Genomic DNA, 16600 nt, shown 5'->3' with positions numbered 1-16600 from the left:
TTTTGCCGGGCACAATAGTGAAATGAGTGAAAAACAAACACAAAAACAACCAGACCATGTAAAGGTATGGGTTGGGAGGCAAACGGTGACTGATGCTATTTATGTTTGGTGGGAACGCTGGACCACCACAGCCACATAGCGGACACGTTTTTCAAGAAGCTGACATTTTGAGTGGTCCAGTCCATAAAACTGAGGTCCGTTAAATCGAAGTTCAAGTTTTTGGAGAATGGGCTGGAAGGGGAAAATAAAGCGATGCAAGAAAACTGTTCTCTTCAAAATAAAACGGGATTCTTTTTGCATTAAAGAAGTAATGTCATCGTACTCGCCAAAATTGTGGGCCATACACGTAAACCGTTCTTCCGAGTTCCCCCCTCCCCCCCCACCTACTATTTTTTCATGCTTTCCGAGGACTTTTTGGGGAGGTAAGAGCTGACTTGTTTGTTGTTGTTGTTGTTGTTGTCGTTGTTGTTTTTATTTCGTTCTTGTTGGTTCTGTTTGCTTTGCTTTTCATCGTACTATTTTGCATGTCTGTCTTGATGCAGTAAAGAGAAAAGAATAGCAGATAAATAAGCAAAGGTAAATAGATTCAGATAGACAGATTGGTAGGTATTTAAGTAGATATTCAGAGTGATAGAGTTATTGATTGGCACATGAAAGGATAGATAGATAGATAGATAGATAGATAGATATGAGCAGCACTCTTCAGATAGATTGATAGATAGAAAGGAGATTAGGTTAAAAATAGATGGATGACAAGACGTGTCTAGAGAGAGAGAGAGAGAGAGAGAGAGAGAGGGTACACCTAATAGTTTCCCCTTTACATAAGCATTTTCTTTTTGGTTTGTTTATTTATTTATTGATGAATTTATGTTTACAAACTGTACTTTATGGTAGTTAGTGTAGTATTTGTATGGTTGCTTGTTGTTATTGTCTAGGTTTGCTTATAAGAATTTTGTATGTTGAGTGGCATATGTATTTGTTTTGTTGTGCTTTGGTGAGAGAGAGAGAGAGAGAGAGAGAGAGAGAGAGAGAGAGATTGTCAATTGGTTCAGAAATAGTATACAATTTGAAGCAATGGTAATGATAGGTATGATATTCACCTTACCAATTACAAAGAATAATAGTGGGGGATAAGGAGTCTTGCTAGTAGAACATAGAGGGCAAAACATCTAAACATGAATAGATAGACTCCTAGTACTTGTCACTGGTTACATCATTACACTGAGACTCAAAGACACGGACATTCATTCATGAAGATGGAACCTGGTATCAGTGGACATATGCACACACAGCCATTTATTACACCTCCAGTCTGAATTCATAAGCTTACCGAAACAAGAGGCACACAAGCTGGCAGGACTTGCAAACAATCTCACAAGTCTCAACAAGTGGGAATTCAGACACAGACAGGCATACAAGATACACACACACACACGTATCAACACACATCAAGTTCAAAGCTCCCTGCCCTGCCTTGCCCCGCCTCAAGCCGCCGCTGCCGCCGCCGCCGCCGCCCCGCTAGTCACCGTCTGTTTTGCTACTTTCAGGCACCTTCGCGCGCCTGGTAGCAGACCACTTGGGGGCGGCAGCCGGGGCGGGCGGGGGTCAGCGGCCAGGGCCAGGGCAAGGCAGGCCCCCGGGCACTTCCAGATCCCCTGGGCAGGTGGTCATGCGCTCCTCAGCCTCCCCTGGGGGTGTGAGGGGAAAGCCATCCACCCCACACCTCCCCAAGGGCAAGCAGTCATCACTCAGATCCCCAGGGTCAGGGCGGTCCCCATCCCCATCCGTCACTCCTTCGCACACCCCGTCCCCACTCTCGTCATTCTTCCCTGGGTTCACACCTCCATCCACCACCCCCACCAGTAGCTCCAACACCATCACCCCCAGGAATGCTGTAAGTGGTGGGGTAGCATTGCTGGGTATGGGTGGCAGTAGTGGTGGTGGTGGGGCCATGGGGGTGGTCACTCCCAACACCCCATTATCCACATCCCCCATTGTTTGTGACATCTGCCACAAGACGTTCACTTCCCGCTCAAATCTAAACAAACACAAGCGCGTCCAGCACTCCGGCGAGGAGTACGTCTGTCCCATCTGCCGCAGGACATTCAGAAACAGGTATTACATCAAGGAGCACGTCCTCCTCTGCTCCACGGCTTCACAGAAAAAAGCTGCTGCTGCCGCTGCTTCAGTCATGCTTAGCGATGCCGGTGGTGGTGGTGGTGGTGGTGGTGGCAGTGCAAAAGGGGAGGTGGGAGTAACTGGTGGTGATACAGGTAGTGGTGGTGGTGGTGGGGAGGAACAACCCACAGATTTGGTGTTGAGAAAGGCTGCCTCACCTACTTAGGAAACCAGCACCACCTTCCTCACTACTACTGTTTCTGCTGCTCACTGCCATCCCCTGTTGTTCCCACTACCATACCAAGAGAGGCCCCCATGCTTAGTACTCATTACCCTTCACCACTGCTCAACTCCACACTGGTCACCCCCTTCCCCCACCACAACCACATGCAACTCCCAAATGACCCACATCACCACCATTACCCTCACTCATCCACCACCAACACCTACAGGACCCCAATCATTACCACTACCTAATAGCCATCACCATTATTCACCTCTACCCTTCATTGGCTGGCCTTCATCCCTCTCACCAACCCTCACTTACCACCACCAGCAACAATGTGACCCATGGTTTGTTGTGGTGTGTTTTGGTGTTATGTTCTGCACCACAGTGACCCCAGACAGTTCCGAACTCCTCTGCCGTGCATGATATTGCTCAAGGGAATTCTTCATGAAACACGTGGTGGATAAGAATTTTCAACTCCATAAATGACGCCCACACCCACAAGACTTATACACCTACACACACAACCCTGCCCACCCACCCAGTGTCCCTGTGTGGATGTGTGTGCATGAGTGTGGTGTGTGTGTGTGTGCGTCTGTGTGGCAGGATCTCAAAGTACATGCATACTAAGAAAGGAGAAATGTGTGGCAGGAACTCACTCTGGATTGGAAATTTAAGGGAAGAAATGCATTGATAAATTACTCCTTAGTGTGCTCAAGAGTTTTAGTGGCCATCATTGTGGTCATGGGAATCTTTATCTTACATTTTTAAAGCTATTAAATTTTGTTCCTCCCTTTTTAAGTTATTAAAATGGAAGTTTTGAAGAGATACATTCTAAGTATTTGTTTGATTTTAGTTTAATTATATATTGGCATTTATCAAGCCTTGTAAAATTGACATGAAACTGGAGTGAGGTCTTGCTTGTCTTAATTTTAAAAGTGTGCAAGGTAGGTTGTTAGAGTTCCCTGTATATACTTTTGACCCTCTTTGATGCCTTTCCTTTTTTTCCTTTGTGTCCTTTAATCAATATGCTTTTTTTGCCTCTTTAGATTTGCCTTAATTGCTTTTCTAACCTCATATTTTTTTCCACATCATTACTGCCACTTTCTTTACTCCAGTACTTCTTTACTTCTTTCTTTGTTTCTGTGTCAATTTTTTCATCCCTTGCTCGCTCTTTCCTTAACCCGGTAGCTTCGGGGATCATGTTTCTTAATGGTCCCTCTTAGTGAGAAAAATGAGAAAAAATCATCACTCACACAAACCATTTCATAATATATATCAACGCATTTGTAATCAGTTTATGCATCATCTATTTTTTGGGGTTTATATCGTGGCACAAATTTGGCCCGTCGCTGCTACCGGGTTAAATACATTCTCCCACACTTTCTTTATTCATCCCTCATCTCCCTACATTTCTCCTTTTCTTCCTCCCTTCCTTTCCTACCATCAATCTTTTTTTTCATTTCTTCCTTTTTTCCTTCATATCTTTCTTTGGCTTTATATTTTCTACCTTTCATACCCTTCCTCCCTTCCTTTCCTACCATCAATCTTTTTTTCATTTCTTCCTTTTTTCCTTCATATCATCTTTCTTTGGCTTTGTATTTTCTACCTTTCATATCCCTCCTCCCTTCCTCTCCTACTTACTCTACCTACTCACTCAATCACCCGCTCAGGATAGGAATACAGGGCCCCAATTCTACTCATGCTAAGATCTCTGTGGGGTGTTTCAAATCTAGTGTGTGTGTGTATATATCCCTGTGTATGTGAGCATGTATGTATGTTTGGCATGCATGTATGTGTATTTATGCACGGTTATACGTATATATACCTCCTTCCTTTTCCTCACACATCAAGAAAAGACAGTAGGTTATGGTTTGCAAAGGTCTGTGTGTTAGTATTTAAGCATTTTGTTGTGTAGGGTAGCCGTAGTTGTGTTTTCAGGGGTGGCTGGAGAAAAGAACTTGTCGCAAAAAACCTTCCTTTTTCATTATTATTATTATTATTATTTGTATGTTTTTAGACATTTTATTATGCATATTATTTTATTATTTTATTATTGTTATTAGTTGATATTTGTATGTTTATCTCTCTGAACTCTCTCTCTCTCTCTCTCTCTCTTTGTGTGTGTGTGTGTGTGTGTGTGTGTGTCTCTCTCTCTCTCTCTCTCTCTCTCTCTCTCTCTCTCTCTCTCTCTCTCTCTCTCTCTCTCTCTCTCTCTCTCTCTCTCTCTCTCTCTCTCTCTCTCTCTCTCTTCTCTCTCTCTCTCTCTCTCTCTCTCTCTCTCTCTCTCTCTCTCTCTCTCTCTCTCTCTCTCTCTCTCTATATCTCTCTCTCTCTCTCTCTCTCTCTCTCTCTCTCTCTCTCTCTCTCTCTCTCTCTCTCTCTCTCTCTCTCTCTCTCTCTCTCTCTCTCTCTCTCTCTCTCTCTCTCTCTCTCTCTCTCTCTCTCTCTCTCTCTCTCTCTCTCTCTCTCTCTCTCTCTCTCTCTCTATCTCTCTCTCTCTCTCTCTCTCTCTCTCTCTCTCTCTCTCTCTCTCTCTCTCTCTCTCTCTCTCTCTCTCTCTCTCTCTCTCTCACATTGTTGCTCACTCAATGAAGTAATGACAATTTGTTTAATAAAATCCCGATGTTCCTTTATTTTGTTTGATTTTGTTTTGAATCCTGAATTTTGTAGCAGTTACATTATTATTAGCTATTATTTTTACTACTTTTATGATTTATAGCACTAGCTGTATTAGTAGTAGCAGTAATAGTAATCAGATGAAGTTTTATTGATTTGCTGCATTTTATTAATTCATGCATACCTATCTGCCCATGAATTTCTTGTTAACATCTATATTTTCTGTTTCTTTTCTGCTTGTCTGTGTATTGGTGATGATGTTCACACTGGAGCACACTGGTGGCATGCCTGTGTAAAGTACTTATTGGAGGCTTTATTTGTTGGTGCATTTCTACAGACTGGTGGTGTGTTTGGTCATAATGGTGCCTCTTGTGGGACTTAGGTTTATTCTGTTTACTGTGCTGTAGTCAGGGTATGCTCATCATCGCCTGCCTCCATGTGGCGAGGGGGACGATAAAGTTTTCATTGTTTGTCTGTCTGGCAGTTACCCAGATACCTCAGAAATGGATCGATGCAACTCAAGATATGTGAGAACATCCTTAGGTGACCATCTCAAACTGATTAACTTTTGGGAACACTTAAATTAGAAATTGGGCTACTACAGATATTCCTTAATTTACAACACTTGTATGTGACTTATGGTTGCTTGCACTTACGATGAGGCCAATAATATTTTCAGCCAAGGGTCAGATTTAGCTTTTTTTGGGCAACATTGAGAAAACTTGGGAAAAATAAGAAAATCTTGAAGAGTATATATATATGAAAGCAGTGCACCGAACTATCCAATTTTTGCACCCACTTTGGCTCATGAGATTCATGAAGTTCACAGTGTGTCTACCTCTGCGAGTGTACAACCCGGACTGAGACCCCATCCACATTGTTTTCCGCTCTGAGCGCACTCATCTTGTGGCGAAAAAAGGGAACCCATGCTCACGTCTTTTGACTTGTACAAACATGATGCTCATACACCAATTCACTGCTCGTAAGCCAAGGCATTTTTAGTTATTTATTTTTGCTCATAAATCAAAGCACTTGTAAAGGCACTCGTAAACTGAGGTATTATTGTATATCCAAAGAGGGTGTAACACATTTATGAAAAGCTTCAGAGCTCTGCAGGTCATGGTCTGGCGCAACAAAAACAGTTTTGCTGCCACGTGCACTGTCTGGCAGATGTTCTGTGAATGATGGTCAGCAATCAGTTAATGTTTGTTTTTATGCCACCAGTTGGTAACCTGGTCAACCTCTTAGGAGAATTAGAATAAAACTTAGAATTTTGTGAAATGACAAAACAACATTAATACTAATGCTCTGTTGTTTCACAAAGTTGTAAGTATGTGCATCTACATCTGCTTCTACCAGATTGACATTAATGAATTGCATCTCCACAAGGACACAGTCAGCATTTATATAAGAAAAGATTGAAGAAAGAAGTTGAAGGATGCTCCAGGACTGCAGGGTTTTTCTGAGTGCTAGTTCTTTGCAACTGGCCACAAACCTGTTGTTGCAAAACTGAGACTATGCATCAGGTCCAAGAAAATCTTAACATGCAACCCTCTAGGGTTCCATCTCTAGAAACTGAGAGACCAGGCATGTGCTCAGGAGTTTGCAGTGGCAAGTCTCAAATTTCAAATTGGTTTGAGTTTTTTGGTACTCTGGAGGATCCTGGAGATTTGTGGGATACCTTTCAATGTGAAACCCAAAAGCTGCTGAGAAGTGGATTAGGGGACATCCAAGGTCTTAGAATGGAAGTGCCTCGAAGGAGACACTGGAGAATATAGAAGAGAGTCATGCTGCCAGGCTGGCTGGGGATTCAAAGTGATACAGGACTTTGTCATGAAGGACTAGAACGCTTCTGAGAAGGGATAAGGAGAGGTATGTCAGAGTTCTTACTGAGGATGTTGAGGGTTGTCGAAATGCAAACAACCTTACATTTGTCTTCTGAGCTCTGAAGAAGCTCGACTGCAGATCCACAACACAGACAAGTACTGTGCGAATGGCTGATGGACAGATTATATCAGATGTGGATGGGTACCGGTGTGGTGTCATGAGACAGCCGCTATAATAAGACATCCCATCCTGATCTGCGCATGCGCGGGCTTTGTTTACAAACAGAGGGTGGATGAGCTATGACACGGTACCGTGTCTTTTGTCGACTGCCTATCATGAAACGTCCCACCTAAGTTATTCTTTATCTTTTTGAAAGTGATAAATGAGATAACCTACACCCTTTGTATGTCAGTACATGATAAATGAGGTAACCTACACCCCTTGTAGTCAGTAAATGTGATAAATGAGATAACCTGCACCCTTGTATTTCAGTAAATATTCTCCCACTGTCTCCTCAGATTTCTCTTCTCATTGACGGTCATGTTTCTTGGATACTCTCCATTTAGTAGTATCTGAATAATAGGGTCCATGTCATCCTTGAATTTGGCCATTTTCCCACAATAGCTGCCATGGTGCCTTGCCGCCATCTTGCCTTGGACAAATGACGATATCAACACATTGTATTTGTAAACATTGGGTTCCGCGCATGCGCAGATCAGGATGGGATGTCTTATTATAGCCGGATGTCTCATGACACCACACCGGGCTTGTTGGGAGTACTTTGGGTAGCTATTTACAGCAGAGTCCCCAGGTAGACATCTCTCTCTGGCTGGTTTCCAGATGATGGCTGCTGGTCCACCAATATACAAAACTACACCCTCTGTAGTGGAGGTGAGAGGGGATGCGAGGAAGTTGAAGGGTGGCAAGGTAGCTAGAATCTGTAATATCACTGAGGAGATGCTAAGAGCCAGGGGTAAAGCCATGATCCAGGGGTTTCATGCAGTGCTGTGTTGCAGTTCAGTGCCATTTTTCTTGTCTGGAAAATTGTGTTGGTTGTCCCTATCTGGAAAGGGAAAGGGGGCCAACAGGACTGCAACAATTACCATGGTATTACACCATTCACGGTGCTGGGCAAAATGCTCACTCATCTGCTGCTGATGGGAATTCGATTTCATCTGCTGAAGTTTCAGAGACCTGAACAATCTAGGTTCACTCCTGGTAAGTCAACAGTTGACTGGATCCTATCACTTTGCAACTTTGTGGAATGCCGGCTTGAATTTTGACAGGGACTACTTGCAGCCCATGTCAGTCTCAAGAAGGCATTTGATTCGGTGTATCAATAAGCAATCTGGGACATTCTGCAGATCCGTGAGATTTCTGCAAGAATTGTTGACCTGATGACTGACCTTTACTCTGGGACTGAGAGTGCTGTAAAGTGTGGAGGAGGCATTTCTAGCTCCTTCCCTCTTAATTCAGGAGTGAAGCAGGGGTGTGTCCTTGCTCCATCACTGTTCAACACTGTCATGGACTAGGTATTTGGCAAAGTTGTTGATCAAAGTCACTGTGGTGCATCTATTGGTAACATCAAGGTCACCGATCATGTTTTTGCTGATGATGCTGTACTTTTCATGGAATTGCCGGGGGTCCTGGTGATGGCTCTCAAAGTGCTGCATGAGGAAGCAAAATCTCTTGAGACGGAAGGTCTACTGGGCCAAAATCAATGTCCAGACATTTGAAGGGTTGTTGGATGACACAGTTCAGTCTGTTCATGTATGTGGTGAGGACACTGAGGTCACCAAAAGTTACACATGGCCTGGTAGCATAGTGCATAACAATGGTGGATCTTGCCAGTAAGTCAATCGACAGATTGGCCTGGCCCACAGTGTTATGGACTCGCTCAGCATCAGTATATGGTGTTGTCAATATCTATGCAGGTAGAGAAAGATTTGAATCTTAAGTCATTAGTGCTCCCTGGCTTACTGTATTGCTGAGACATGAACTCTGAATAGTGACAGAGAGGCTTGTTGATGCCTTTGGTGTGAAGTGCCTTTGCAGGCTCATGGGGGTATCATGGGAATGACTTTGTGTCATACTAGTGACTACTTCATTAAAGTGAATCGAGTTACAGTACATGTTACACCTTCTTAGTCTGTGAACACCAACTCTGGCTAAATGGGCATGTGGCACGCTTCCTGGATGATGGTCCTCCTCTTAGGGTTGTTTCTGTATGAAATAACTCTGAGTGGAGGAGATTCAGGGTATGCCCACATAACTCATGGCTGGGTTAAATTGATCGATCTTGCCGGGAAAGCCTTGAGATGGATAGGACATCTGCATGGGGGCTTGCTTATGGGGCCTGTAATGGATGGAGATGGTGAGAGTGAAGCTAAGTTACCCCCTGTTGTGTGGTCCCCATCAGTTTAATTAGTTGTATGGTATAATTTTGAAGATTTTCTCCAGGTGAACACAATCCACCCAATTGTATCAGGTAATATTAATTTCCATTTCTTTAGTACTCTTCCTTTGTTATATTTACCTGTTATCCCTGTGGTCCAAGTTGCTTTCCTTTTTTTTCAGTCACCTGTTGAACTTTTTTTTTTTTTTCTCCTTCCTACTTTAGCGTACACGTTGTCTGCATCAGAGTTTTTTTAAGTTCAGAAAGATTTCCCAGTTCTGTCTCTCCCTAGTTCTTCTTGAGTTCCCTCTAATCTGCTTCTTCAAAATACTTCCTTAAGTATTTAAAATAATCTTTCCTGCAGTTGTATGTGCCATCCCTGTGTGACTTCTCTTGGCGTTACACTTACTTCTATCGTTTGAAATACCAACACCTCATGGTCGTTTTTCCCAATGGGACACAGATATTTCAAAGATTCAATTATGTATGGTTCTTTAGTCAGCAAAAAATCTAGCCTCACTTGGTTGTTTTCATTTCTATATTTTGACCCATTTTCGAAGCACTGGTTCATTACATTATTCATTGCTCTATTAAGAAGTGTACCTTGCCCTATGAATCTTGATTTCCTCCTGCATCCCTCTTCTTTTGGCGCACCTCTTTACAATAGACGGTATTGGTTATACACGCAGCGCCACACACGGCCACCCGGTGAACTGCCCCAGTGAACTCGTATTCTGGAATGCCCGAAGTTGCAAAACGAACAAGTTATTGTTTTGGAGCCCTATGTCAAAACACAGTACCCGCTGGTAGGGAAAAATATATAAATATTATCCATTGCTCGTAGGTTTTACGGTTTGCGTCCTTTTATGGTAAATATGATCAGTGTGTGGTGAATGTACGCCCAGGAGGAAATATGAGATGTTTCGTCTCCTGAATATTTCGCTCATGGGTATTTTGCTTTCAAGCATCTCCAGTATGATGAATTTTATGTTAGATGGATATCATATCTGAAGATGTGGTTATATTGACCTCTGGTATTAAAATAAGTACATACGGTGCTGCGGTACACAACACCGAAACTATAAAAAAAAAAGTTAGCAAACAAACGCCGTTGCCACGGGAGACGCATGCGAGGCGCCTCAAGCGGCAAAGAAGCGAACTGAAGGGGCTATTACACTGGACAAATTTTCCGTGGATCTTCAGTCAAACCATGATTTCTGCTGGCGTGGTTCTCATATTTCCGTGGTTTTCTAACGTGTCCACGATCTTCCAAAGCTACGGTAGATTTCACCGAAGGACGACGGTATTACTCACCATCATCATCAGCAGCAATAACAAGAAACAATTGAGAGCCACGCCAGCGGAAATCGTGGTTTGACTGAAAATCCACGGAAAATTTCCCCAGAGTAATAGCCCCTTGAGAGCCAATACGGTCCATTACAATCAAAGTCTCCCCACCATATTATGTTTTCACTTGCCTGCAATCACTTTCAGCAGGCTGTCAGCATCTCAGGATACTCTGCTTCGTTCCTTGTCCTCGCCATTAGGGACACGTACGCGACTGGGACGTTTTATGTATTACACACACACACTTCCACTTCACACACACATCAGCTCTAAAAAAAGGTCAGGGGGGTCAGTCGGGTTTCTAGTGTGTTTCTCTTCAGGTTCAAGGCAGAAAGACCACACACACCAGGGTCATAACACTATCCCTGGAAATGCCCACAACTCCTACGAAAGCCTTGTCAAATATGTGTTCTTGGGCGGCGATGTCTTGTAATACGACCCTAAATTTAGAATCGTTTCTTCCCCGGGTCGTTAGTTTCATGCGCACCACCTTCGTCATGCCCTCCTTCAACTCCATATTATCCACATTAATATTGCTCTTTGTTGCCATCATCACCCCTCATACATTTTCCTATCTGTCTCATCTCCACTTGGATATTGAGATCCCCACTTAAATTCTCCACGAGGCACATATTTTCAATTTCTTTTCCTCTAAGAAATTGTTTGTCTCCAGCCACTTTGAGAATAACTTTGCGGTAGGATGTGTTGGCGAGTGGGTGGACGCGCGCGTGTGTGTGTGTGTGTGTGTGTGTGTGTGTGTGAGAGAGAGAGAGAGAGAGAGAGAGAGAGAGAGAGATTTAGGCTTGTATGATGATTTAGTGGACAAAGAACTTGTCACAAAACCAAACTAAGGAAACAAAAACAAAAAACTGCCCTCAAGTCCACCTGTTCGACTACTCAACACTGCGGTCCGTTTTCTCAGACACTTTCGGCTCTCATCAAGATTTTCAAGGACCACGAAGGAGATTAATCGTGTTCAGAGTGATTTTTTACGTTCATGGTGCGGAAGACTTATCAGACTATTACTAGGCTTATAAAACTACCCATGTAAAAGCCCACAAACTCTACGAAAGCCTTGTCAAATGTGTGTGTGAGCTACGATATGTTTGATAATACGGGACTACTCTTGCTCTCACACCGTTGCCAGATTGTCGTACCCAGAGCATCGTATTTACCGGTTTCTGACTTATAACTATTGCCAAGAAACACCAGTAATTAACCAACTTACAATAACTATATAGGAAGCCAGTTACAGGGGTGAAGGAGACAGTTTTTGGGTGGGAAATCGGCAAACATAAGAGGCTGAATACGATGATCTGGCAACGTTGCTCTCACATCCATGCCACGTCTACTGTGCACTTTTTTTATGCTCAATCCTTCCAATCTTCTTGACCCACATGCTATTCTCAAGTAAACAAGCACACAAGTTAGTCTGATGAAAGGGACGCCCATTGGTTCCTTATTTTTAGTCTCACGTGGAGGAGTTTGTTGGGTCACTGCACGTTCATCATAGCCTCATACTACACGTGTATCATAGCCTCATACTACACGTTTATCATAGCCTCATACTACACGTTCATCATAGCCTCATACTACTCGTTCTTCATCATACCCTCACACTACACGTTATTCATCATAGCCAAAGTCTATATACACCAAGTCAAGTCATACGCAGCTTTGTGGGAGGAGACACTGCAGAGGCGTGGCTTATACGTGACGTTGCTTGGAGCCAAACTAGAGAATGTAGAAACAGGGATTTAGAGAAAACGAAGAAAGGCGGATTAATTTAAATCAATCACTTCAACATGACCCCTCTCACACCCCACACCGCCGTTTGTAGGCATTGGAATTTGTCACACATAGCACAATGAAATTGCATATTTTTTCGTCAGTGGCTTACCTGAATGCGCTGTGAAAGAAGGCGAGAATGCATATCCAAAGTGCACACACGGCCGCAACTTTAGTCACCCGTGAACTGGCTTCAAGTGACGTCATCCCGCTGCTCCGCCCCAAACCGCCCCCTGCGCGTGCTGGTCGCAGTTTTGAAGGCAGAGTGACTTGACTTGGTATATATAGACTTTGATCCTAGCCTCATACTTTTTTTTTATTTTTATTTATTTATTTTTTTATTTTTTTATTTTTTTACGTGTACGCCTATAGCACCGGTAGGCTTTTTTTCTTGGGGGGCCTAGATGGTAGTCGGCCCCAGCCCGTCACTACACGTTCTTCATCATGGCTTCATCCTCGTTTCCTTTTGACTCTGATATACTCGGGCAAGAGTCTCCATTTGATCTCATCCATAAGCCCATTTATTCTTTTTTTTTTTTTTTTTTTTTTTTACAGTAAAGGAAGTAGCTCAAGGGTTGAATACATAAAAACAAAAAAGGCTGCTACCGCTGTAGAAGTAGAGAAGAGTGGGCAAACGAGAGGTCAGTTACGGATGGAGAGGTGTCTTGATACTTGTTAATTGTGGTAAAATCTGTCCTTTGAGTGGAATGACTTAACTATTCTTCCACCTCTCTGGTAGCTGGTGGTTGAGTTAGTACCTCCATGTCTGGAACTTTCGTGGGATATTTTTTTTCTTTTTTTCTTTTGCGGGGGAATTGGGAGAGTGAAGTGGGAAGGGTTGGGTCGTTTGTACCGAGGGCTGTTGTGTGTGTGTGTGTGTGTGGGTGGGTGGGGGGAGGGGGGAGGGGGGGAAGGGACAGCAACTCTACGGTCTTTTGTGTTACTGTATAATTTGATATGATTTTGTAGTGTTTTATTGAGAGAGAGAGAGAGAGAGAGAGAGAGAGAGAGAGAGAGAGAGAGAGAGAGAGAGAGATTGTGGAAGAAAAAAAATTGAAATAGGGAGAATCCTGTTATTTCCCCACACAAAATAATCAAATGGTACGCTGGGAAGGGTTTTGAGTGCAATCATTCAACATATTTTTAACACAACGTCTGACTCTTCGGGCCGCTTTCACAGTCACTTTCGTTTGTGTTGATCGTTACCAATGAGCGGCGATCGCCGCTTCCAACAAGAAATCCGCTTTCACAGTCGTCTTTCGCGGCGCTGTTTGTTTGCATCAGCACCAGAGATTGGAGCCTCTGGTAACGGAGCTCTGGTAGCCGCGGGGGCTCCCCAATGGCGCTTACCAATGACATTAATTAGTAAATAGTACAAATTCTTGCCCTCAAGTGGTTATATTATTTATTTAAATGGATGTTAAAAAATATTACACAATGCAGCAACACGTTGCAGGGCTTCAATGGTAATATGAGAAAAAATTAGAAGTCTTTGAATGACATGAACACACTTCACCTGCTGGCAGTAAACGTCCTGCTGAGAATTTCAATTTGATTGATTGGTGGTTTATTGTTGCAAAATACACAACAAAGGAGAAGGGAGAACTAATACTTGTCACCATTATTCACCTGTTATGCCTTCTTGGTCAAACTTTCGTATTATTCTGGATAGCCTCATATGTATACATAGGGCATACATATAACAAAGTCAGTCCTCCCTTCTCCTTTGTTGTTTACTTGTAACAATAAACTATCAATCAATCAATCAATCAATCAGTCCTGTTATGGAAGAAAAAATGTGAAGTCTGCTAAATAAATGTGAATAATGTACAAATGTAATGAATATATAAAGGTGAAGAGTCTGTCGTGCTGACATCTGCCAAATAATAGAACTTTAATACTTGTCACCATTATGAAATAATTTTCAACTGTTATCCCCGGAAATATTAGGCTATCCGCAGATTTGAGCGGTGTATTACGAGACATTCCACATTTTATCATCATATTTATTCTTCACAGTTATTTTTTTTATTTATTCTTCACGTTTACTCTTTGTACGTTTATTATTCACATTTATCCTTCGTAATCCTCCGCTCCACTGATGTAATGTTGACATTTCCCGCCGCTCCGGCATACCAACACTGCCGAATCACGCGCCTTCGTCTTGTCATGATCGTCACCACGCTGGTAGTCGTCGATACCACGAAAACAGCAACTGTGAAAGCGGATCGAGGCGATGGTAACGGCTGCTACCAGGATGATAGGGCCTTTGGTTAGGGTGCGTACCAGACGACCGTGAAAGCGGCCCTTAAAAACTGAATGTGGAATCGTCTAATCGTTGTGGAAATAGAGAATGAAATGTGCAGTACTGTCGCTGTGGCGAACGTGTGTGTGTTTGTTGGAGGGGAGAGAGAGGACAAGCGTATTGTATTTGTCTTTGGTGTTGACAAAGGGAAGGGAAGGAAATGGAGAGAGAGAGAGAGAGAGAGAGAGAGAGAGAGAGAAAAAAAACTGTGCTGTTTGCCGTAATGGACAAAGGTGGATGCCAAGATAAGTTAAACGGAAACGGAAAGAAGTATTGAGACAGAGGGACGTATTGGCAGCCAAATGCTTCCTCTAGAGTTTGGACCAGCAATAATTCTTAACCAGGGTTTCCTGGACCTCTAAAGACCATCATCAGGGGCTCCGCAAGAAATCGTATCCACAGGCAGCCAGCCAGCCAGCATATATATTTGTCATGTTCCTGGGAATCCCCATCTACTGTATATATATATATATATATATATATATATATATATATATATATATATATATATATATATATATATATATATATATATATATATATATATATATATTGTAGATAGGGGTTCTCAGAGATGTGACAAATGGTTTCAGAGGTTTCTCCAAGGTTCATTGGTCCAGACAGTGACGGAAACTCGAGTCATCAGGCGCTGGTTCACTGTAGAAGGCGTATTGAGGAGGACACTGGATAGCTCTCGCACTTGTAGGACGGATAGACACAAACGTTGGTCGGTCAGCTGTGTAAGAAGGAAAAGTCAAGCATAAGTTTGGTGTATTTATGTTAAGCACTACAGAAAATGAAGGAATATGAATACTGATCAAAGTTTCGCGGTAAAACAGTTGGAAAGAATAAGGAAACTAAATGAGAAATCTCATGCATTTAAGTACACCATTTGTCAAACATTTGAAGTACAGAAAGGTGTCTAGTGCATGTAAACCTTCCAACTCTGACTTTGGAAAGTATACATAAGGGTTGTAGAAAGTCTTGTGCCGTCCAAAGACACGCTCCTCCAACAACAGTAAGTCAAGGAGACTGTGGAGCCGAGCCAGACTACAAAGTGTCTGGTGAAAGCACAAGCCAACACAGACTGCAAGAAATGGAGCTTTGTAAAGGATCAAAAAACAACTTGGACGAGAACAACAACAATCAAGACCTCCAGACACACTCAAAATGCTCACCTGGACTTCACTGGCCGGAAGAGAAAAATGTATGTATTGCCTGTGAAAAGTGTACACACCTGCTTTACCTGATTTTTTTCAGTAAAGGAAGCAGCTCAAAGGCAGAAAAAAAGAAAAAAAAACCGCTAGCGAAAAATTTAAGCAGATACCCCTAAAAATTAGTTCATTCAGGTAAAGAAAGACGAAATTGACTGAAAATTGGAAGATTGATTGATTCTTAGGGACAAAAAAATTTACTTGTGTTCAATATTTTCTTAACAATAATAGTGGCAGCTGGCTGAGAGAAGGGGAGGGGGAAGGCATTCACGTACGACCGTAGGATATACAAACAGTAGCACTAGTAGTAATAATAATGATAAGCTTCATGCAGGACTGGAAACAAACCAGTTAGACCTTAAAGTAAAGTTTGAATGGTAAAGATAAAGGATAACCTCTTTCCCTGCCTTCTTCCCTTCTTCCTCCCTCCCTCCCATTGTCTCCATTCCCTTTCTTTCTGTTTCTGTCTTCCTCACTCTCTAACTTAAGGACAGAAATGCAGCAAGTGAATGGGTGTAATAGATGCATTTTCTCTCGTCTCTTTGCAGATGGGGGTGGAAGGATTTTCGGTAAGTCAGAAGAGAAGACGAACATCATGAACTTTACTCACTCACCCACTCACTTTGACTTTCTCTCCTGCTGTCTCTTGGTCTCTCCTTCAGTTCGTCTGGCAGGGTAGGATTAGCTTTGTCTGTCACTCATGTGTTTGTGTCTGTAATTTGTTTTTGTTTTCTTTCCTGTTCTTCAGTGTTTTGTCGTTG

The 16600-nt window shown here is 42.7% G+C and overlaps 1 protein-coding gene and 1 long non-coding RNA gene across 7 annotated transcripts in view; one reads left to right on the top strand and one right to left on the bottom strand.

Moving 5' to 3' along the window:
- LOC126983546 (protein bric-a-brac 1-like) overlaps window positions 1-16600 on the top strand; it is an 87986-nt gene that overhangs the window by 37885 nt on the left and 33501 nt on the right. The window contains exon 7 of one of the 6 annotated variants that reach the window (XM_050836323.1): window positions 16388-16408. The exons of 4 other annotated variants lie outside the window; for them this stretch is intronic. In XM_050836323.1, the coding sequence (XP_050692280.1) occupies window positions 16388-16408 (21 nt within the window). Of the gene's footprint in view, window positions 1-1547; window positions 3771-16387; window positions 16409-16600 lie in introns of those variants that run through there. One more of the 6 variants, XM_050836322.1, reaches the window with a different exon arrangement.
- LOC126983549 (uncharacterized) lies at window positions 2402-4424 on the bottom strand. Its single transcript, XR_007735963.1, has 2 exons — window positions 3954-4424; window positions 2402-3854 (listed from the first exon to the last, which is right to left on the bottom strand). It is a non-coding gene; the product is annotated as an uncharacterized LOC126983549 (long non-coding RNA).

Source organism: Eriocheir sinensis, chromosome 54 (assembly GCF_024679095.1).
Source record: "Eriocheir sinensis breed Jianghai 21 chromosome 54, ASM2467909v1, whole genome shotgun sequence".
In the NCBI taxonomy this organism is placed as follows: domain Eukaryota; kingdom Metazoa; phylum Arthropoda; class Malacostraca; order Decapoda; family Varunidae; genus Eriocheir; species Eriocheir sinensis.
Note: the sequence above shows the minus strand (reverse complement) of the source record. Positions and strands in the feature narration are given on the sequence as shown.